Source organism: Corapipo altera, unplaced genomic scaffold (genome assembly GCF_003945725.1).
Source record: "Corapipo altera isolate COAL_440 unplaced genomic scaffold, ASM394572v1 0, whole genome shotgun sequence".
Taxonomy (NCBI): domain Eukaryota; kingdom Metazoa; phylum Chordata; class Aves; order Passeriformes; family Pipridae; genus Corapipo; species Corapipo altera.
The window spans coordinates 51483134-51506699 of record NW_020884872.1 but is presented as its reverse complement, the minus strand read 5'-3'; the positions used below and the strand labels follow the sequence as shown (position 1 = coordinate 51506699).

Genomic DNA, 23566 nt, shown 5'->3' with positions numbered 1-23566 from the left:
TACATTGTGTTGTATTTATTATCAAGTGATGGTCATCCAAAATTATCAGCTGAAAAGGATTATTAAAATTCATGTTCTAGATAAACATTGGTGGTTTGAAGTTTGTTCAGATACATAATGTTAGTTAATTAATACAGAATGCGTTAGTTTACCTGTCATGCTTATATGAGCAGTCTTGAAGCTGTGCCAAGAATCCAGAAGAGGTGGTGTTGATGCAGGAAATAAGGCAGAAAAAGAATGAGGGAAACCAATAAGACTTATGCCTTTATAAAATAAATCTAATTGAGATTGTTTATGGCATGACGATTCAAAAAAAAAAAAAAAAAGCATGGATTTCATGTCAATTACTATCAAATTCTCTTTTGAAGAAAATTCTAGTCCTGCAAAGACCTGCATATTGAATTTTGTGAGTGTGTCGACTGGTTGAATACCACAGTTACATGTAATACTTTAGGGATCTGGGGATTTGGACCTTGGCACTGGATTTCTTTTTTAGCTTGTGTTTTGGCTGTTTTATTCCTTTAAAATGGGAGGATTGTTTAATAATTAATTATAACTTCATTGTAGATGTCCTGAAAGTGTTGTGTGGAGAAGGAATTGATGGTAGTAAAAAGATATTTATGGCATAAGCATCTGTTCCTCTAATAGGTAGTTTTGTTACTGCTGGGAAGAGTGGAAAAAAAGAACATGACTTCTGCTGTCTGTCTTCAGTCAACTGAAATGTTCTAATTAAAAAAAAGTTACATCATGGTGTAGTTTTGCAAGTGTGAGTAAAATATATACACATACATACACATCTACACCACTTCCTGTATGCCAGTCTCTTTTGAATTACAAAGTAGAAATTTAAACATGCACTGTTTGTGGAGATTTGACAAGGGTCTGTATATCATTGAGAAAGCTACTGAAAGATGTTTCATTTCTATCTGGAACTGATTTACAGTCTTGTTCCTCATTTTGAAACAATTACTTCTGAAATATAAATCCTTTAGATTTGCCTTCATGTTTTACAGAAATAAAAAGGCTTTTTATCATATGCTCTTTCTATAAAATACAAAAGAAATCCACCATAAGACAATCTGCCTCAATGGCAAGACAAAGGGAAACCCAAATTGCTAGCAAAGCAATTGGCAGTGAATTTGTATGATGTGCTGAGACCCTGATTGTGACTGAAAATAAAGATGCTGGTTTCATCCTCAAGTTCAAAGAATAGAATGGTATTACAGCTAAACTAATCTAATATTCAGTTGCATTTATTCTTTACCACTTCGCCAAGCCTGATGAGTCTGATATTTCCCTTGAATTTATTGGTGCTTATTTTACATTTGGATGAGTCTTCAAGAAACTAAGATGGAAGGGGGGGCACCAATAAAAAGGTGATGCTTTCATTCCTAATTTATTTGGCATCAGTTTCACTTGTTTGGTTGTAAGCATGAGTTTATGCTATGTTTGCATTATGTTTGCATTAGCAAGCATGAGTGAATTCACAGGGCATGTGAATGTCTGCGTGGGGTTTGGCATTGGATTAGCTGGAGTCTGTTCCCATAGATAAACACAATTTAGTCGTTTTGAGCATGTGAGATGCTCTCCCTGAGCACGTTTTCTGACTTGGTTCAATCTGACTGGAATCTAGTTTGTGCATTCTAGAATAGTTTAGGGATATGAACCGAAGTGCAATAAATGGCAGTTGCCAAGAGGTTTGTTTAAAAAGCTAACGCAGAAGCTTTGAGCTTCTGTCTTCCCTGTTATCATCCCACCTTTTTTCCCTCCCATACCCATTCTTGAATCTCTAGGCAGTATTTCTGTCCCATTTTAAAAGGGTACTTTCACTTGTGTGGTAGGCTGGGTAGATACCTGATGGTCCATACGACCTCTTTGTGCAGCCATCAGACAGGCACTTTACCTCTTCTGAAACCACAATCTCACAATCTGGAAACTGGCAGCATTTTTAATGTGCATCTTGGCTCTCTAGAAAATATTACAACAGAAGTTACATCACATCTGTGGTTGTCATCTTGTTGGTTGAATAGTACCTCACTTGTGTCCTTTTTTTCCTCCTATTGCATTTTCAATTGATTAGCTGTTCAGCTAAGCAAAATAGTTTCTTCTCTAAATGAGTCTCTGCTTATCTCTTATCACTTGATCTGTTACTCTAGTCTTAAGGATACAACACTTGACACCTACTATGAGATATAATATGCTTGATCTTTATGCTGTTAACAAAATTTATTGTCATGTTCCCGTATTTTGGTAAGAGTCAGTTTTAAAGAATCTAATCTCAAGGTCAGTCCCTGAATTTCTGCACTAAATTCTGTAGCCCAGTAACTCTATTTTTGAAGAAAATTTTCCTCTCATAACCAGTTAGCTGCTACATAATTCTAATTCTGATTTTTCTAAGTAACTATTTTCTGTTTCTGTGAATTACTTTGAATTCAGAAAAGTGCCAGTCTAGAAAATAGTCTTCAAAACAAAAATTATATACCTTTAGTGTGGCTAAAATGACCTAAGATAACATTTACATGGGCTTAATAACTTTGTTTTCCTTTATATCTTGACTTTTCTATTTTCTTCAAAACTTGCCTGAGCCTATAACTTCACTTTGCTTTAAGAAGGTTGCTTTGGGGAATGGGGAGAGAAACAACTTCCGTGGGAAGATCTTTGTTGCATCTACATTAGGAGTTTAGTTCAGATGAAGAATGTGGTGTTAAAGTGAAACCCCCTAGTCATTGCGGTTAGCCAGGGTTTTTGCTTGCCCTGCAGTTCGTGCTTGAATGTGCTCACATTTGTAGCACATGAACAGGATTTCTTTCAGATGAAACGAAATTGAAAGGAATCTTTAAGATCATCTAGTATATTCCAAATGCTAGTGAACGTTCAGGTCACAGAAGCAAACCAGGAGTAAAGTAAAATCCTCAAAACCAGTCATAACGTAGGTGTCTGGTCCTTAGCGACCACTCAGCTCTGAAAATTGGCTGGTGCTGTGTTGCACTAAATACTGGACATAGAGCTTTTAAACACTATCTAAGCAGTAGATACAGTTTATTGCAGTGTTAACCTGTAGTCTGCTTGTATCATAACAGACTATTAATAACTGTAAAATGTTTTAACATAAATACTATCAGTATTATTCTTCATATCATGCTATTCTCATTCATGTCAGTGGAATAATAGAGGTGACTTGCACTTCTTGACTGATCCTTGGTTTAAAAAAAAGAAGAAAAAATATCAATTGATTGTAATAAAATATTTGTTAGAACCCAGGAGACATCAATGGTACTCAATAACCTATATATCAGAGTAACTAGACAATTAGTTGTAAGTGGAAATAGCATTTCTATGCCCAGCTAATCTTTTCTTGCTCTATCATAAAAGTTGTGAATCATCTCAGCTAGGTGGACAGCATTCCTGTAGTTATTAGTGAAGTACCAAGCAAAATTATTGCAATTTATTTAAGTCCTGTAGTTCTGGTATTCTAGAATAATTTGGATTATATGTTTCTATGTATAAATAGGTAATTTGATCATTGGTTTTTAGAATTTCAGAGCTGGAAGCTTTGCTGGTATATATGAAAGTAACCTCGAGTAAAGCCTCTGTAATAAGTAGGCATATAGAAAGACAGACCCTTCTACTATTCTGTGAGAGTTGAAGATGGTAGTATTGAAATTCAGATCAAGCAGTAGGAATTAATTAAGCAAAACAGTCTTTTTCCTAACTGGTTCTTAACAGAATAACTTTTGTTTCCTTCAGAAATTTGAGAGAAGCAAGAGATAATGCTGTTGCTGAAAAAGAAAGAGCAGTTATTGCTGAGAAGGATGCTTTAAGAAAGTACAATCAACTCTTAGAACAGTAAGTGTCTTTAAAATGCATATAATAAATCTAAAGATGTAACTGTGTTTATATCTAGGAATTTTAGATAGGAGGAAGTACTGGCTTTCTGCTTATAAAGAACAAATTGAATTACAAACATTTTGTTTAATTTAAGTTACAGGCTTAACTCCTGTAGTAAAATTTTCCCATTGCCAGTGCAACAACAATATGAAAGTTTGATTCTTCTACACTCCTGTAAAGACAAACAAACATAATTATTCATCTCATAGCAAAAATGGATTTCATGCTGTGCAGTAGCAGTGGTCAAAGTGTGAACCTGTTCTGTTGTGGTTTCTTTTGCTTTAGTTGAAAGTAGAAAATCATTTTACATGATGACTTCAATTAATAGTTTTTGTAAAGTGTGGATAGAGAGCAGTAGCTATGAACAATTAAGCTTGCTACATGCTTCTTTTTTTACTGCTGCCCCTTTTATGTTCCATGTATAAAATACGTTGTCTTTAAAAATGTACAGTTCTATTCATATGGAGAAAGAAACTGTGGTTGATTTTCTGCAGTGTTTACAAGCAGTCTTACTTTCCTGTTCTTCAACACTTTTTCCTTACTTTTTGTAAATTTAGTGTATTAGCTCTGGTAAGTTATGAGGAAGTGGAAAACTATGGACAGTAATCAAAGTTGTTCAGGCTAAGTTTTTCATGTGTCCTTAATATTGGATTTAATTCATTGTTTAACCTAAATATGTTTTTTCTAAAATAAGAGATTGGTTTATTAACCAACTGTGCTACCTAGTCATCTACTCAAAGAAAGTACTAAATTAAGCTTTTTTTTCTCTAAATACTTTTTAACTACAAGTAGTGATCAGTTAAAATGTCATTAACTTAAGCATAGGCACGAATTTATTAAAGCTTTTAATTTTTATGATATAACTCATAAATTGCACTGGTGATACTACTGAAGAAATAGCATTACCTAAGGACTGAAAAAATGTCATTAGTAGCTAGTGAAACAACAGAAGTAGTTCTAGAGTAAGCAGAACAGGTCAGAAGACTTTATATCCACACTGGGTTTCAGGGATTTGACTTCAGATTAATTCTAGTTCAGGCTGAATTGGCCCAAGGGTGTGGAATGCCTGTTAGTGGTTAGAGTGCATTATGGGTGTTCTTGGATTCTCAAAAAGGAATTCAGTTCACAAACTCTGAGATGATGGCTCCACAATACAAATGTGGAAATCAAAGCCAGTTAAGTGAGGACAACCAGGAAACTTGGTTCCAAACTACCAGAGTCAAAATAAAATGCTAATATGAGTCAACTTGCATTTCTTTCTGATGAGACTCCTACCTTTCACTGTGGTAAGATTTACTAAGACATGTGGGGAGTTCATATATAACTGGAAACTCTTCTGGAAAATAGGTCTGGTGTATGATAATTTGAGTATGCACTTCTATTTAATGAAAATACCAGCTTTCAATTCTATATTTATTTTCAAACTTAAGAACCATGGACAAAATACTTTTCTGCTGTATTTCCACTTGTATAATGTGTTGTATTTTTTCATATCGTTGCTTGATTTTGAGGAGGGAAGTTTCCCTGCAATCAGAAACATAAGAACTTTTTTTGATACACTTATGCTTCTGTGCTCCTGTAGCTTTTTCCAGTGATAAACCCTCCAATTAAGTAAAAATCTCCTTTCCTCAAATAAATTCAAAAGTTGATTAATATGGGGGTTTGGAGTTCTAAGAGATTGTTGCTCAGAAGAGCATGTTTTTCTGCTTGGGAAAATGGAAAACCCATACTATGCTTCTTTAAAATGTAGATGTCTCTCTTTAAAGCTACCTCACTTCTAACCACAGTACAGATGTTAAGATTGGGACTTTCTCCACATTCCAAATCGACTACCGAAATGATCTACAAAGTAACTAACTGGCATGTTGAGATGGTATAAATACCTTAATTTAAGACTCTGAATTCACTGTGAACTGACATGTGACAGTTCTGTGGAGCAAAGAAATTTTGTGATATCAGCAGAAACCCCTAAGATTAAAAAGGAGTACCTGTATTGTCCAGTTCTATATTTAAGTGATTATAACAGCTTGTTCTACTTTAGTGAAAACAAGATGACTCATCGTAGTTACCACTGGTATCATAATCTATATAAACAAACATGTTTGAAAGCTTCAGAAAAATGTGGAATGTTGACTGACCTGAATGGCTGTTAAATAAAGCCCCTGGCAAATCTTGTGATCAGAAGTGTAACTAATACCCAATTTTCTAGTCAAGTGCAGTTATTTTCATTTTTCTTACTGATGTTTGTGATAGCTTTCTGTGAACAGCTCTTTACAAATGCTGAGAAAATACCAAAGTGATAATATTCATGAAAGATTTATACTGAGAAAGGATCCGCTGTTTCAACCTCAAAGTAGATCACCGTGATATCAGGATGTAAGTTTTGTGGCTCACTTTGCTATGATACAGCAGTAAATTCTGTGTGGGAATCCATGTTTCATTTACCCATGACAATGAAAAAAAATTATTTGATATTTTAGATTAAACTGTTGTCAATGTCACACATGTTCTAAAAAACTAGGACCAAATGGAAACATTTTCACTTTGTTTTAAACTGTTGATGGACTTTTTTCTAATTTTAAAGCTGTATTATTGTGATTTAAAGCGTCTGGGAGTTGAACAAGGAGAGCAATTCTGTAATAGCTCCATCATCTATGACATAGTTAAGTCTAGATGCTAAATATGTTCCAGCTTTTCCTTCTCTTGAATATTCCTGGAGTGTTATTTTGAAACTATTGGCTGTTAATCTGTTACTTCTCCTTGCCAAAAACACCAAAACAGCACCAACAGAAACAACGAATAGTAGAATGAATGCATTGTGGTTTTATATCAGTTTTTTTCCTGATGTTTAAATTTTCTAGTTTTGTGAAAGGTGCAGCATCAAACTGAAATGGTTCCTTTGGTCAAAGTGGAGTCTAAGGTCAAAAATGGGGTGAACTCACAGTAGAGCACTTCACCTCAGAGGACATCTACAAGAACCATCTCTTGTCTTTGGTTGTTGACTTCCTTAAACTTCCATTAAAGAAGTAAAATGTCTTTTTCCAGAACTCAGCTCTATCAATGGTAACTGGTTTGAAAATTCTAGAATTATTGGGAACACAAGGGAAATTCATGGTTAGTGTGATTTTACAAAATCTTATTTTTCTTAGTGACAAAAAAATCTGTACTCTGTTATAGCTGATTGCCACTCATGTGATGTACTTAAGGTGATTTTTCTTTTCCTGTCTTTGTGATGATAAAGTGAGAAGTGTAGAGTAATGAAGAGAAACAAAATAGGTATGCAGTAAACAGAAGAAGGCTTCAAGAAAACTGTGTTGTGGCAATGCTGTTCCTTCAATTTTGCAGTGGACACTATTCATAAAAAACCCTTAGTCTTGATAAAAGCTAATGGGAGGTTTAAATTCCTATCTCTGTCCATGAGGTAATAGGATATTTTTAAGTACATACTTTTTTTCTTATTTGAATATGCTCAGATGATGAAAGGACGTTTTTATGCAATGTTTTTGGAGTTCTTTTAAGTTAGGATGATGACTACGAAAATGGTTTAGACTCTTAGGTTTGTTCTATAAAGATTTCAAAGTATTTTGGATTATTATTATTTGAACATTTCTGGATTGGTGTACATAGCTATTTAAAATTATGAGATTTGTAGTGGACAATCTGCTGCAGATAAAAATACCTTTAGGAGTATTTCTAATGTCTCTATTTAGAAATGGCTTTCTCAAATAAAAAGCAAAATAGAATAAAGGTCATTTACATTTATAGCCTTTGTCTATGCCACATAGGTTAAGAGAAGTACACAAAAAGTTCTCTGCGTATTTGTATTTACTGATTTAATGCTTTTCCTTCCAGTCAGCTGCAAGATGCGTATACATTTTGGAGACTTAATTTTAGTCTCTCCATAATCTTTATAATTTGAATCTCTTTTTACCCCTATTTTCTTTGTTCTTCATAATTGTGGTACATTTTTTTAAATTCACTTGCAGCTGAATGTTATCTGATTTTTGTCATTGTCTTAAACTTTGTAGGTCATGGAGAGATGGGATTAATCCTGTTTATCAAACAGGTTTTTAAATTAGATGAAATTAAGATCTCTTTATCTTCTTATTAATTGCTCACAAGCCTAGAGAACTATGTTAGGTGAGAAAATAATTGGATAGGTTTACTGAATAAATAATTGTTCTGCTTTGCATTTAGGATATCTGCAGAGCATCCGGGAATCTCATTATTAGTTTTTCATTTATTACATTAAACATTCATTGTTAATAGAAACATTAAAATTAATTATTTTCCCGTTCTGTTAACATATTTTTATAACCTGAGTATTGCTGACTGCAGTGACAGGATTCTAATATAACAGTTATTAAGTCAATGTATTTAAGTGCTGGATTTCTTGGTAATATCTAAATAAGGGCTTATTATCTCTTCAAGAATATTTATATACAATGAAGATTTCAATAACGAATTAAAAAGAGTTTCCATACTGAAAACTGCTGGCCAAAATATTTCTTTGGCAAAGCTGCCATCACTCTGTATTAAAAACTACTGTTGTAGTCTTTTACTCCCTGGACATGGCTGCTACATTTGTATATGAATTGCTTTGTAATCCCCTGAATTCCAGAGCTATGTAGGTCTTAAAAATCACTACCACTTTAAATCTTCAGTTTCAATTAACGTCTTTAATGTATTCTAAAATGCTTTTTTGGTAATAATAATTTGCTGGTGCTGTATTCATTTATGATTTCTATAATATTATGTGTATGTGTAATTTTATAGCACTTAGAATTTCTATTAGAATAAAGCCAAACCCTTCACTATTATTCTTAGACTTTGTCTAGATTTCAACCCTAGCCAAAGTAACTACTGCACATTTCCTGTAAAACTACCTTTATCTTGTTCTCTTGATAAAAAGGTAAAGTATGAGGTACAGCTAAAAGAATAAAATTCCATGAATGTCATGGAAATTACTGAAAATCCTCTCGAAAATTCAGAATCAATGCAAAGAAGCCAGTGAAAGGACCAGGAGTGATAATATGATCGAGAAGCAATGAAAAAGTCCATTTCCCAGGTGACTGGGTCTAGTTTCTTTCCAAACTGTAGAAACAGCACTGAAATCCATAACAAAACAAGTCTGTGCATTTTATGTTTCTACTGAAATGACCAGGGAGGCTCCTACTCTTTTCCTTTTCTTCTAAGGATATGTTTATTTGAACTTTACATCTTGCTGGATAATTCTAGGATGCATTTTAATAAACAGAAGGAGAAAACCTAATTAACTGAATTGATTAAACAGATGAATAAAGCTATTAGGAAGAATGCACACTTTCTAGGGCATGCCTAGTTGTCTTTGGTTGTTAGATTCCTAATCAGGATCTCGAAATTTTACATTCTTAGCTAAGATAGTGTTCTTCCAGAATGGATGCTTTGAGCCCTGTAACCATTCACCTCATAACTGTAACTGTCTTGATGTTGTAGAATTATCAACATGAAGGCTCATAGGAATGCTAAGTTAGTCTAATGTCTGACCATCCTGAGCTTCAGTACATCTGGAACGCAGGCTTTGAAGTTTATTCTCTTGCTGTGCAAGGAATGTTCAGTGATTATATTTATAGCTCTAAAAATCTTTTTATTTCAGAAGCTCTTGTCCCAGCTCCTAAGCAATAATTCTCACAAAATATTATTAGCCTCTGAGGTATGCTTTGGAAAGGTTGTAATATGAACACATCCTCATATCATAAAGATTTTCCTTAAGCCATGGCATTCTCATTTTATCTGTTGAATTCCCGCTAGCCAAAAGGTCCTAATCTTAAAATATTATGATTAGTAGAAACAAAATATTAAAATTCTGTGATGGCTATTATGCTGAGTACCTAAGAAACTATTTGTTCTTTTATGTCCTTAAGTTTTTTTACTAGCCTGGAAAGACTGAAAATATATCAATTGAGAACGAATTTGAAAGCAGTTATAAATACCTTCAAAGAGGCATTCTGTGATATAAGGGTGCTGCTGCTTAGACTTCATGAAGTTCTTGAATTATAAGGTTGAAACTTCCACTGCAGTCCATGATTTTGCTGTGATTGCTAGTATTCCTCATGTACACACCTGTTTTTGTGACTCACTGCACACAGCTTCTCATTAATGGTCAGCACTCCCGGGGTGAATGAGTAGGGATCCTTTGGAACTCATTAACAAATCATGTTTCAGATGCTAAAAGTTTACATGGGTTCAAAAGGAGACAGGAAGAGCTCAGAGATAAATCTGAGAATCGCTTTACAAATAGAAAACACATCCAATTCAAGAAATGCTTGAGCTAGAAATAGTTTAACATAGTGTCAGAGGATTAGGGAGAAATACAGTCTATGCAGAACTTTTCTTGCTTTTCTCGAAACATACACTTTTGGCTACAACTGGGAGACAGGTTTATCAGGCTACATGGGCCTTTCGTCTTACACACTACACCTATTCTATATAGAACAGAATAGAAGCTATGGAACACGGGAATTTCTCAGCCTTTTAACTGCATGTGCTTAGTGTCCCTTTGAAAAAGGGATGTAATGACAAGATATAAATGAAAGCATTTATCTGAAGAAGTTGGTAATGTGATTTTATTTGGTGTTATGTCAGTTTATCTGTGCAAATATTATTTATTTCTGGAGTGTTTCTAATCATTTGAGTTTGAAAGATTAAATTTGTGCATTAAGTAGCCCAAATCACTAACATTTCAATTGCAAGTGAGAAAAGAATCTGTTTTAGGAAAATCCCGAGTATATGTTTTTTAGAATACAAAAGAAAAACACGTCACAAATAACAACATGACCGTAAATACATACAGGGATTATTAGTTGCATGAATTTACCAAAATTGTGTATTATAATTCCTAATCTGAAGCTAAATTCTACAAAGCCAGAAATACTGTATTTTCTGTATGTCTGTACAAAACTTTGATATTCAAATGATGGCTATTTATGTAATACTGTATTTCAGCGTAATAAAACCATAGAAGTTTTAGCAATAATTATCTTCTGTAATTACAGTCAGAGGCTGTGGTTACATTCTTATTATTCTCTGGAAAAGGATGTGATTCTATTCTCATATCTGGATATTGAACTCTGAAGAACAGTGTCCGAATAGGTGCTTGTGTGGTTTGAGAAGGCAATTAAGAGTTTTGTGATCTTACGTTATGAACCTCATGGTAAACTCTTGGGAAACTCTGCAATGTTTGTCATGAAGACTTAATATTTATGAGTAAGAGCTTGGGACTGAGTTTTGACCAGAGCTTGTCTTCTGCAGAATCATATTGGAAGTGGTGAGAAAATGTTAGGTGTAACTGAATGTTAGGTGTAACTGAAAGCAGTTAGGCTGGTCCTTATTTCCATGGTGGGGATACCTGTTCCTGTGAGTAACTCTTACAAATAAGGAAATTGGTGGTATATAGTTCTGGAATGAACGATAGCTAGTCCATTTGTAAATGGGTGAAAGACTGTGAGTAGATGAAGGACCATCATGGTGTTCATGCACATGCTCCCAAAAGTGTACATCAGCAAGCCAAGGAGGCCATAAGCCACAAGGAGCTGTTTGCCTTGTACATTAGTCCATCCAGCATTCAATATGCCTAATTAATCACGTCAAGGACTTCCTGAAAGAGAGGTATGTATGATATTTGCATATAGTGCTTGCAACTGGTGAAACCAGTGTTCACAACTGATGGAACAACCATGCAAGTTCTTGCAGCCTGTTTGTTGCTTTCTCTCTTCATGAGATTGGCTTGTTGCGTGGCCAGTGCCTTGATGAGGAGAGAATGGAAAGACCAGGCTTGGAAGGCTGACTTCCCTTTTATATGGTCTTGTTTCTAGATAAGATTGCATCAAGAATGTATCTCAGACTTTGTCAAGGTTGACTCAGAGAGTTGTTTACATACAGGGAAACCAGTAAATTTATTTTGAAACTGTATGTCTTCAGCACTGAAGTATTGCATCACATATTGGATAGTGGGAAGGCCATGTCCTTCAGTTTACTCAGGGCAAAGCTATTTAGATAATTTTTACAGCTGTTTGTGTTCCTGGCTAAATGATATAAAGGCACAGTTGTGCCTACTTATATGACTGTGTGGGTAACTCTGTAAGCATATTCTGTGAAACCAGCAAAATGAACATGCAATTAATGTTCAATGCACAGTTAACCAGAGTTCAAAAAGTTTGCTAGGGAATACCTTGATCCTGGGTAGCTGAAGGGTGGCAATGTGACGTGTCAGCAACATTTTTGCCAAACATTATTTAGCCATAGTGACACTTAGATGTGACATGACATTTGAATCGTGAGGATGCCAAGAGGGTGGTACCACTTTGAGCTATTTATCCCAGTGAGGGGGAACAGGATTTAGATTAAATAAAAAAAAAAAAAAAAAGGTAACTTAGAACTTTAGCAAGACCAAAGTGAGACAGGAACATTTGTTTTGGATGGGCCGCTGAGGTGAGCACAGTGAAAGCAGATATGCTTGCCTGCTCCTGATGGTGGCTGGTGGTCATTAGTGAGAGGATTTCTAATTCTGTGGGAGGAGTGTGGTGAGAAGCAGTAAGGACACAGAACTTGAGGACTGAATAAACCCAACCAAGATGGAATGGAGGGATCTATATGAAAGAATAAATCAAGGGGCTTTACTACAAGCGATAAAGGGCTTCTGCAGTTCTTACCACTACATAGAATTCATAAGGTGCTCATATGCACCTATACTGCCAGCCCTTTCTTATGAGCCCTGTTTAATAGCAGGTTTTCGTACTTGAAAAGAAACAAATGTTGACAAACTGGAGATAATGTTGCACAGACCACCCTGCAAACTCATGAAGCATGGACAGTATAGAGAATGAAGGGGGGGGTGTGCCCCTTTGAGGTATTCCAGAAGCAAAAAAATTGCCATAGTTTATACCAGCTTCTCACTCATGGAATAAAAAAGCTTGAGAAACTTTCTCTTAAAGGGAAGTAAACTTTTCCTGTCAAGTGGCAGTGTAGTTATAGAAATAAATGTACTAGAAATAGATTCCTTTGAGATGAAGCTTGGGTACTGCCTCAAATGCGTATACCTGTCAGGCATTTAGACTTTTCATAAAACGTTAGATTTCATAATATACATGTTAAAGTGTAAATATACGTACTTGCACTTACAACCCTATATGTGTATCTTTTCTAAAATTTAAGTATTGGATATACTGTTAAAATGCTGCAGCTTTTGGCTAACATTTTAATATAAATACTACTGCATGTGTATGCATGCATATAATGTAGTTTAAGCTTTGATGTCGAACCTGTCATCTGGAATTGTTTTCATAGATATTCTAATTGTTTCATGGAAAGTGTTTGTTGCCATGGATAGACAGATATAGAAGTGCAGTGATTCATCCCTTCTGAAATTTTGCCTAATGTTTACTCTGATTTTTCTGAGATCTTAACCTCTTCCATTCCAGAAATAGAATGTAGATTATAAGTTGCAAGATGCTTCAAAAAGTTGCATCTTCCCATTTTACCTTGGATACATTGCTTGGGTCACTAGAATTACTTGGGGATTATAGAAAGAAGAAGAATTTGTCCCATTCAAAACCCAAAGGGGAGAAGGTTTTATTTGTGCAAAATGGTACTGTAAGTAAATGAGGGTAATTAGAAACCCTAGTCCTTCTCTTGTCTTCATATGTCACTCACTTCAGGTAATTAACTGACTCCTGAATCTCTGAGTATACTCAGTATAGAGTGTTTCTCTGAATGGTAAAAGACAAGCAAAGTGTGACTGATGTAAATCCCATACCCAGCGTGTGAAATGCCCAGCATCAGCTGCAATGGGGCCTTTATTGATACCTTAATTCTAAGATTTTTAGACCTAAAACCACGTGAGGAAATATTGTATCTTTTTTGTCTGTTGCATGTTCCTCTAGGATATTTTTGTTTTTGCAGACAGTATACTTTATGGAAGCTAGTGAGGCTGGGTTTTTTGGTTTTAGATTTTTCCTTTAGGATTCTGTTCCTAGTCACAAGGTGTGAAATCTGCCTCTAATTTTCTGTGTCAGAACTCTGGTTTTTTTCCAAAGTATTCTATATGTATTGGTAAATGGGGTACATTTCAGGTTTATTTTCTTGGTGCCAGATGAATTCTTTTTTTCAAAGAAAGAAAAAACTTTTTAAAGTAGTGTGTTCGCTGCAAGGTATTTGTATTATTACAGTGTGCAGATGAATAGAAACTAGTTGACATGCCAAGTTAGAAAAGAGCTACCTTATGGTAATTTATTTGCCTGCCAGGGCTTTCCCCAACTCCTTCCTCCAAATCTTCCTTTTGTCCTTTGTCTGAAGTGGTTATCTGTTTGTACAGAACAACTTTATTAAACAGTTTTAGTTTAGCCATTAGAGTAAGTAAAAAAGATTGGAATCTTTTTTTATTGCTGAATTGATATCTTTTGGCAGAATTATTAATTATTTTAAAGACAATTCTTGCATTTATCATTGTAAGTCTCTTTTCTTATGCCAACTGTCTGAATCTTTTCATAAACTGCTGTTAAAAGAATGTATTTTCCATGATTATTTTAAAATATAATGTTTACTGGAAGGGAAGTCTAGTGAATTCCCACAGATGAAGTGTGAGTGTATTTCTCCCACTTGTAAATGAGTTCTTATTTCCTACAGTACATATTCTGGTACCACAGTGAGTCATTTTCAACATGTTTTAGTTTAGCTTCTAAAGGATTTAAAAACTTGGCAGATACGTGTAAATGAATGTTACATCCAGTTTTAGAAACTGCTTCCAAATAGTATTTTACTAAAATGAAGACCGTGAATAGACCTTTCAGAATGCAGAAGTGTCCTTTGTGATAAGCCTAAAAGCATTTACAGGGGTCTTTTCTTTGGGATTGTTTGTTACTAGTTTTTTTTCCCCACCTTTAGCATGTTTTGGTTTAACCGTCCTGTAAAATAGGGAGAATGCTTTTGTGAAAAAGCCTTAAGATTTACAGGCAGTTTGTTGTAATTGAATATTTTAACCAGGCAAGTATATTAACTTCTTCAAGTATATTAATTGAATTTTGCAAAGTTTCATGCTTTTTTATTTTATAATTTTTCAATTTTATAACTTTTTCAAAATAAATATAATGCCATCTCTACTTTAATATGGTATCGTTTAAGTTTATATATCCATTTCCCACTTTAATCTGTTTCTCATATGTTACCTTAATTCAACTGTTAGAAAAGGACTCCAGACTAAATAGTTTGTGTGCCTAAAAGAGACCTAGGATTAATGGGGGTGGAGTGGGAGTGAGAGGAAAAGGGGGGAGGCAGACCAGGCATACTTATATTTAAAAATAAAAAACAACAACCAAAATCTCCAGCAAAAAATCACCAGTGTTTCATTTCTGATAAAGTTTATTTTCATTTGTCTTTACTTAAAGAATATTTCTTATTTTTACTTCATTGCCCTGGCTTCCTAGCGTCTGGAACATTTATTATAATGGGACCTTATATACTTTGCTCACATGTGATACCAATGCTTAGATGCACTCACATTTCTGCAGTCGGGCTTTGAATACCACCCTAATTTTTTTCCAGTTGTTCACAGCATCATTCTTATCTGTTTAATATGCATGGTAGCGATAACTTTGCAAATTTCTGATTATTCTCTGTTCCAACTTTAACCATCTGTATGTTGTCCATGATGCAACACCATATTATCAGTAAGGTTTTACTGTAATTATCACCCTTAAAAATGTCTTTAACTTTTTATTAGGCTCAGAAGAAGATGGGGAAAACATATAAACTTGGATTACTAAGTCTTTCATTCAAAGATTTCCTGGAATCCCTTTTCACTTCATTGTATAAAATATAAAGGAAACCTATTTCAAAACTCTTCTCCTTATCCCTCACCCCAAAATTGGTCTTTAATATAGTAAATTTTTATCAAGGAGAAATCGTAAAAAGAGAGGAAGAAGTTAGTTTAGGGGATTTAGAGACTTAATTATTTTGTCAGACAAATACATTTTTGTCCTTCCATTATGTCTTAAGTTGTGAACCGTGTAGAAAATTGATGATAGGCAAAAGAGTAAAGGTAATAAAGATGAGGGATGAGGAAAGGAATAGTGTAAATAAAAAAAGAGAAAACAAAACAGTCATGAAAACTTGACAGAGTGTGATTCATCTGAGTGTAGAATATATAGTGCAGTTTGCCAGTCTTTCTCTTTGGAAGAGTTGTCTAAACCAGGCAAAGACAAAACAGTTGCATGAAGGTAAGTAGAAGGCATGTGTTGCAGTCAATGGCAGAGTCCATTTCTTTGTCTCTGTATAGCTAATTGCAGAGATGGAAACTGTGAATCTTCTTGATGTTAATTTATTTGAAATGTGTTTTGTTTAGTACTAGTTGAACATCTTCCAATTCTGACACTGAAAACCTTTGAACATCCATTTTCAGAGAACTCAGTTTTGTTCATACCACTGTTTCAGAATTTTGTGATCTTTTTGAAGCATTTTTTAAATGTAATATACTTTAGACTTTGGATGAGTTCAAACATTAGTTCCTGAGAAAAGTAAGTAAATGCAGCATGGATTTCAGTACACTGTTTACTGTGGCTGTCATCAGTCTTCTCTAGCTTTAAATACCAGTGCCAGGATGGGATCATGTCCATAAGGTACTTGTTTCTTTCCATTGACTTCTAGAGGGAGTTTACACAACTCAGATGTGGCTCAGATGTACCCACACCATAAACAGTGGAAGCTAGGTGAGTCGAGACTCACCTGGCTTTTCTGAGTTAAAGTAGTTCTGCATAGACTCTTTTCATAAATTTGTGGGCTTTGGAGCATTTATCCTTTACCACCATTCTTTCTGAGTCCTCCTCCAATGCAGAATCTTTAAACCTTTAAGCATTTCTCAAAGGCTGTTTTTATTTTGAAGTATTATATGACTTGTATGCTGCTGTGGTGGGGGTTTTTTTGTTTGTTTTTTTTTTTTTTGTAAAGAACTCTCCTGTCTTCCGTGGTTGGAAGTATTTTGATTGACAGAAGTTCAGTCAGTGCAGGTCTCGAGTTGTGATTATACAAAGGATTAGATCTGGTTAATAAAACGACAGAAGGTTGGAAGATACCACGATCCTTCAAAATTTTCAATTTTAGCGATCTTACCGTAGCTCTTGCCACACCCAAATGAAGAAGAAGCTTGCATTTGTCTTTTTAGAGAAAAGAAGAGAAAAGACAGAGAAAAATTGGATAGTACACCATACCAGTTTTGTAATATAAAATGCATAGGTCTCTTCGGATCTAAATGTGGCAGAACTATTAAAAAAATATTCAGTAACTCGGTGTATTGGATTTGCATGGCAAGATGTTGATAGCGGGGGCCTACCAGAGTGGCTTCTGTGAGAAACTTCTAGAAGCTTTCCTGTTGTCCAATAGAGCCAATGCCAACTGGTTCCAGGATGGACCCACAACTGGCCAGTCAGCGAAGGTGGTAGTGCCTCTGGGGTAATGTATTTGAGAAGGGGGAAAGTTACCACAGGGGAGCAATTGCAGCTGGAGAGAGGAGTCAGAATATGTGAGAGAAACAACTGTGCAGACACCAAGGTGAGAGAAGGAGGAGGAGGAGGAGGTACTCCAGACACTGGAGCTAAGATTCCCCTGCAGCCCATGGTGAGGACCATGGTGAAGCAGGCTGTTCCCCTGCAACCCGTGGAGATCCATGGTAGCCCATGGAGTGGGAGATGGTTGCTCAAAGAAAGTTGTGACCCTATGGGAAGCCCACACTGGAGCAGGTTTGCCGTCAGGACTTGTGACCTCGCAGGGGCCCCTCGCTGGAGCACTCTGTTCCTGAAGAACTGCACCTGTGGGAAGGACCCACATTAGAAGAGTTTGTGGAGGGCTGTCTCCCATGGATGGGAACCCATGCTGGAGCAAAAGGGAAGAGTGTGAGGAGTCCTCCACCTGAGGAGGAAGGAGTAACAGGGACAGTGAGCGATGAACTGACCTCAACCCCCATTCCCCATTGCACTGCACCACTGGAAGGGTGGAGGTAGAGAAAGTTGGGAGTAAAGTCCAAGAAGAAGGGAGGGATGGGGGGAATGTGGTTTACTTGAAGATTTGGGTTTGTTTCTCATTATCCTTTTCTGATTTGATTGGTAATAAGTTAAATTAATTTTTCCCCAAGTTGAGTGTGTTTTGCCCGTGATGGTAACTGGGGACTGATCTCTCCCTGTCCTTATTTCAACCCATGAACCTTTCATTATATTTCTTCTGTCCAGTCCAGATGCAGAAGACATCCAGCCAGGGGCAACCCACCCCTTTTAGAATGTATGTGGTTGGTAAGTACAGGTTTTGCACATGCTAATGGCTTTTCAGCAAGTTGTCATAGTGTTATCTGGGGGCAGATTTTCCATGACTTAGAGTCCAGTGAAGTCTTACCAATTCCTCCTGTTCTCAAGCACCACCTAACCTCAGAGGCACTTAAAATCAGTCTGCATTCCAAGTTGGAGCACATCTAGGTAGAGGTCCTTTTGCATGCTCGGAAGTCTCCTGGTTTGGAAAGTTAAGTGCTTATTTTGATATGGTAGGGAGGTGCTTTAACTCTGTTCAAGTCCCTGAAGGGCCTGTTTTTATTAGGTCATGGCTAACTCATTCAAAATCATTGAGTTCACTCCAGAACACTATTAGAAGAGGAGGTAATGGCTAAGCTTTGCCTCTTTTGTAATGTGCCTCAAGTACTTCCCAGGAAGTTTAAGACCCTTGTCCTTTCTCTCTGTCTCCCTAGTTATTTATCCAGGTTTTGGTGTAACCTGGAAGTTATGTCAGTTTGCCTGGAATTAATAGCAACAAGTCTTGATGCCCATAATGCATAAGTTTAGCAAAATGCCGCAAAAGAGGAAAAATAAAGAAATTCTGGGGATTATTTGGTGAAAGTCAGTCGAACGGATTCTCAAAAAAATATAAAAATGCAATTAAAATATGACTTTCAAGGTCTTTTAGCTAGGTAGTTGCCTTTTTTGTACTTCTTTTTCCATTATTAGAAGAAGAAGAACCTCCAAACCTTACAAATGTGTTATCAGGTTTATAAACCTTGGTTTTAGAGTGAACCTTTTGAATCATTGATTCTTTTGTCATTGCGTGAAACCATCTTTTCATAAATTAAACTCTGAACTGTACTATTCCTTTTGGAAGCTATTCTAATTGTTATATTCAGATGGGATTTTAATTTCTGTTTTAAGATTATTTTTTCATGGTTTATAACATGGAGTTCTGATGATAACATTAGTCCTTAAATATCTGTTGTTTTGCCCTCTTAAAATCTTAGTCAGACTTTGTTTTTCTAGACTGTAGCTTATTTGACTTCTCATGGGATAGATTCCCTGTTCTCTTGGACATCTAAGTACCATTTCTTTTAATCTTGACCTCCCTTTAACACAGATAACTGGAATTCTGAATAATGTTTCAGATAATTTCCTGCTCTATCTTGTATGATGCCATCATTTCCATTAGATGTACCTTAGTGATTCCTGGAACTGTGTGTCTTTGGCATAGATGGGTCGTGTTAGCAGTTTAGTTGACCTAGTATCATGAAACAAATCTAGATCCTTTTCCTCAGTCTGCTTTGTCTTCTAAGAGTCTGGATGAAGAGAACCACCAGCTTAAGTTTCCTAGCCCTGCTCTAAGTCTTGCATTTGTATAAACATTCTTATTTGTTTTGTGATTAGGTTACATTATTATTATTCTGTAAGAATCACACTCTCCAGCATATCAGAGAAGCACAATACTGGAAGATGCGCAGTCATTTTGCTCCAAATACTCAACATGAGGTACAGTTCAGCTAAGTGTAGTACCTGTGCTGAGTACACTTAACAAAGGAGCTGCAAATGTCTGTTATTGTCATTCCTGAAACATGTTTTTAATCTACATTTCAGATCTTCAGCTATTCAATGATGTGTCAATAGCATACAAAACTTGAATTGCTAAAAAAAAGTAAGGAAATAGGTTTCAAAAATAGTCGTTTTAGCACTGGTGTATGATGCTAATCAGAGTGAACTTGCATTACTGAGTTGTGGGGTGAAAATAACATTTGTGAAAAGTGCAAATACTTTCAAGTTGTTTCTTGTTCTTATCATTTAACAGGTCATACAAGGCTGTCAGGGGATTTTTTTTTTCTGTATTAGTTAGTTATGAAAGATCATAAATCAAATTGCACTGGTTTCTTAGTAATTTTTGTACTTACCTAAGTTTTAACTCTTCTGTGCATTTTATTTAGCAGCTACCAGATTAAGTTATTATGGAAATGTTGAGTTGCACTCCTTTTTTTGTGTCTTTTAGAAATACTTAGGTTTTAGTCACTTATTTTTTACTAATTACTAGTCATATGGGCTATCTTTCTGTGTCCTATTAAACAGAAAATATTTGTAAGAATGCCTTTTTACTACACTATGGGTTTAAGGAAGAGAATAATATAAATTATGTTACAGTTCAAACAATATGTTTAAGCTTTCATTTGCATGCTACACTTGGAGATTTTACCTGTGTATTATAGGTCATATATGAAGGGTGTAGACATGTTTAAGCATCACTTCTTAAATTCACTCATCATATTAGTGCTTGATATTTTTCCATAATATTTGCAGTTAGGACAGCTTTTATACTTACTTGCCTTGGCCTTCCTACTTGTTACCACTGTACAAAATAAACCTTTGTATATTCAAATTGATGCCAAGTTGCCAGCAGTACAAATTATAATGGATGATTCATAATGCAAGCTCTTAGAGCATTTAGTAGCGTGCTAGTACATTCCTATGAAATGACAGTCTGAGAACTTTATATATGTAAATGTATGATCCTGGAAAAGAGATTCTTTGTTGATCTTGCTTGTGTGCATATTCCATATCAGTTCAGTGATCTTTAATATGGTTAGAAAGTAGTCATTTTCTGTTACTGTCGCATTAATTCTGAAATAGGAAATGAACTATTTTAGAACAATCTTCTGAGCTGAATTTGCTTGAAAAATAGAACCAGGATATATTTTCCAAAATTACAAATAAGTTTCTGTATCCGTCGAGGGAATATAATGAAGGAGAATCTCCTCAAATAAGGAAAAAAAAGGTAACTGAAATGTGATTGTTCCACATGAAAGAAGAATAGTTTTCCCAGTGCAACACTGATGCATATAAATGGTTTTCTCGATCTTCATGGAAATGTGCGTTCTATCCCTGCCAACTGAATTGTGCTCAAGACCTCTTCCTTTTGCTATTTTTGTAATTTTTTTCAAATTACAATTTCAGAAATGGCCACTTTATTGCATACTAATAATGATAATACTTTGAGAACTAATAATACATATAGAAGTAATAATACCTTGGGAATGCCGTGTTAAATACAGTTCATTTGACACACATAGAAAATTTTACTATTGAAACTCAGTAGCAAAACTCTGGAACACAAAGAAACATATTTTAAATAGTACTGTAGATAGGTTTTTCTCAAGTCACTTCAATGTCAAATAGTATCTCTATTTCCTTTTTTTAATTGTTTTTTCTTTTTTATTTTTAAACTGTTTTACTGTTTGGTGTTCTTTTGAAAGTCCCAATCTGTGGATTTTTTTTTTTTTTTTGCTGCATAAACTAATTTGAAGTCAGTGAGAAACATAGAATGAGAGCTGTACATGCTGTTAGAGCAGTGGAAACTGAAATTCATAGGAGAATAGTACCAAAGCACTAAGTATTGCTGCAATTGGTGTTGCAATTTAAAGTAAAAAAATCTGACCAAAATATTTGCAGTAGCAATAGACTTCTCTTTATTAAATCCATAAAAATAAGTGAAAATGCAAGTTATAATTCTCCTAGTGTATATTTTAATTACTTTCCTATTTGCAAAGTTCATGGTTCTATTTTATGTCCATGTAAGAGTACCAAATACTTAAGTATGCTGTTTATTTTATTAATCATATTGCATGCTGTATTTGATCATGATCTGAGAGAAGCATTGAATTACTTTAAACACATGCTTTAGATTCCTATAGATCCATAGTACAGTTGTTGAACATACCCTGCATTTCTAAAGAAGAAAAAAAAGATTGCTCACATTCATACAAGAGTTTACTTCCAAGCCAAGAATGACAGATGCTGTTACAGCTGAAAAATGTAGTGTTTTAGGAAAACACTCAAACAGTAGTTAACTTAGGTCAAAGTAAAAAAAAAAGTAATCTAAGATGCTTTTATCTAAACTGGAGTTAAAGGTACTTGAAGTGTAGATGTTGGTTGTAGAAATTGTCAAGGATTATCTTCCAATTCAGTAAATATGCAATATCTAAATGAACAAAATAGTTTTGTTCTCTGTCTTTAATGGTTTCAAATGTGTCTAATTCCTTGTATTTCACGTTTTAAGTAAATATATTTGCAAGAATCTTTTTTATTCTTTGTATTTTCATGTTGTAGAGTATGTGTAAATGATAGCATACCAAGGAATGGTGAAGAGAGGAGTTGTCTGAACATAATCCAAACTTTTGTGGCTTGGATTTGACTTCCCTGTGCCAAAGCAACATATTTGTCCTATTTTAATGCTGACACAAACAGCTACAGTCTTTAAATTCATTCCATGTGCTACAGAGAATAATTCAAATGAGAGATTGGTTGTCATTTTTAGCAAGAATATAAAGTAACAGAGTAAATGGAAATTTGGAAAGTAAAGGAAAAATATTAATAAGACAGAAGTACTGAATTATATAGCACTGTGTGTGTAATACCATGTCTAGCATTAATACACACTTTTAGAAACACAAAAAGTGGTCATGGCATACACTCAGCAGTGTAGCACTTAATGGAGTAAAAATCCTGGCACACACTATTGCACTTACATGATGACAGTTTTGGTTCCTACAATGCTAAAAATGTATATGACTGTACTTTAAGAAAAAGACTTGTTCTGAATTTTATTAAAGTCCCTAATTATGGCATAGAACTAATGACTTCTGAATTCTGTCAAAGTCATTAACTTTACAAACCTACAAGTAATTCTTTACAGTCCAGCAAGGGAAAGGTATTTCTTGTCACTGACACACACACGCACAAAAAAATCTGCAGTTGTAAAAAGTTTTATTCTTTCATTAGTTTATAATGTGATAATGTGTGCGGTGGTAAGTGGCAAATAACCAATAATTCATTGGCTTCAAAAAGAGATTATATTTTATATAAACAAGCAAGTTCTGTTGAGTTGTGTTACGTTCTATGGCTAGGAAAGGGAGATTCATAAAGGAACATTTCCTTCTATTTTGAGGAAGCTATTTTAAGATGGGATAAAATACTAAATATTCTGTATCTTCCCAGTTTTGGTGTTACAGGCAGAGTTGAATTAGCTTGATATTTTTTATTTTTCTGAAGGAGAGAATTTGCCTTGAAAGTTCAAAGAAAATTGTTCAAACACCTTAAGCCACAGGCCACATCAAAAATCTCTGCTTAGAATTTGACACGTATCTAGAATACTGTTTCTCTCAAAGCATGTATTCTTTGCTCTTACCAAAATATTTTAATTCAAACGAGAATTCAGGAAAGTCATTCACTTAATGTGGGTCAAACAAGCTAATCTCTGTGGTTACTTTTGGCTATATGTAAGACTATGTATACAGAGTTCCTTCTGTTTTTGAATGAATCTGTTCTAACTTTATACTAGTCTGCACATATACCGTTATTAGTTTCGT

At 35.0% G+C, this 23566-nt stretch overlaps 1 protein-coding gene across 6 annotated transcripts in view; it reads left to right on the top strand.

Moving 5' to 3' along the window:
* Window positions 1-23566, top strand: part of PIBF1 (progesterone immunomodulatory binding factor 1) — a 111195-nt gene that overhangs the window by 27000 nt on the left and 60629 nt on the right. For 5 of the 6 annotated variants that reach the window (XM_027646854.1, XM_027646863.1, XM_027646872.1 and 2 more), the window contains one exon: window positions 3748-3846. The exons of the other annotated variant lie outside the window; for it this stretch is intronic. In XM_027646854.1, the coding sequence (XP_027502655.1) occupies window positions 3748-3846 (99 nt within the window). The remainder of the gene's footprint in view (window positions 1-3747; window positions 3847-23566) is intronic. 6 annotated transcript variants of the gene reach the window in all.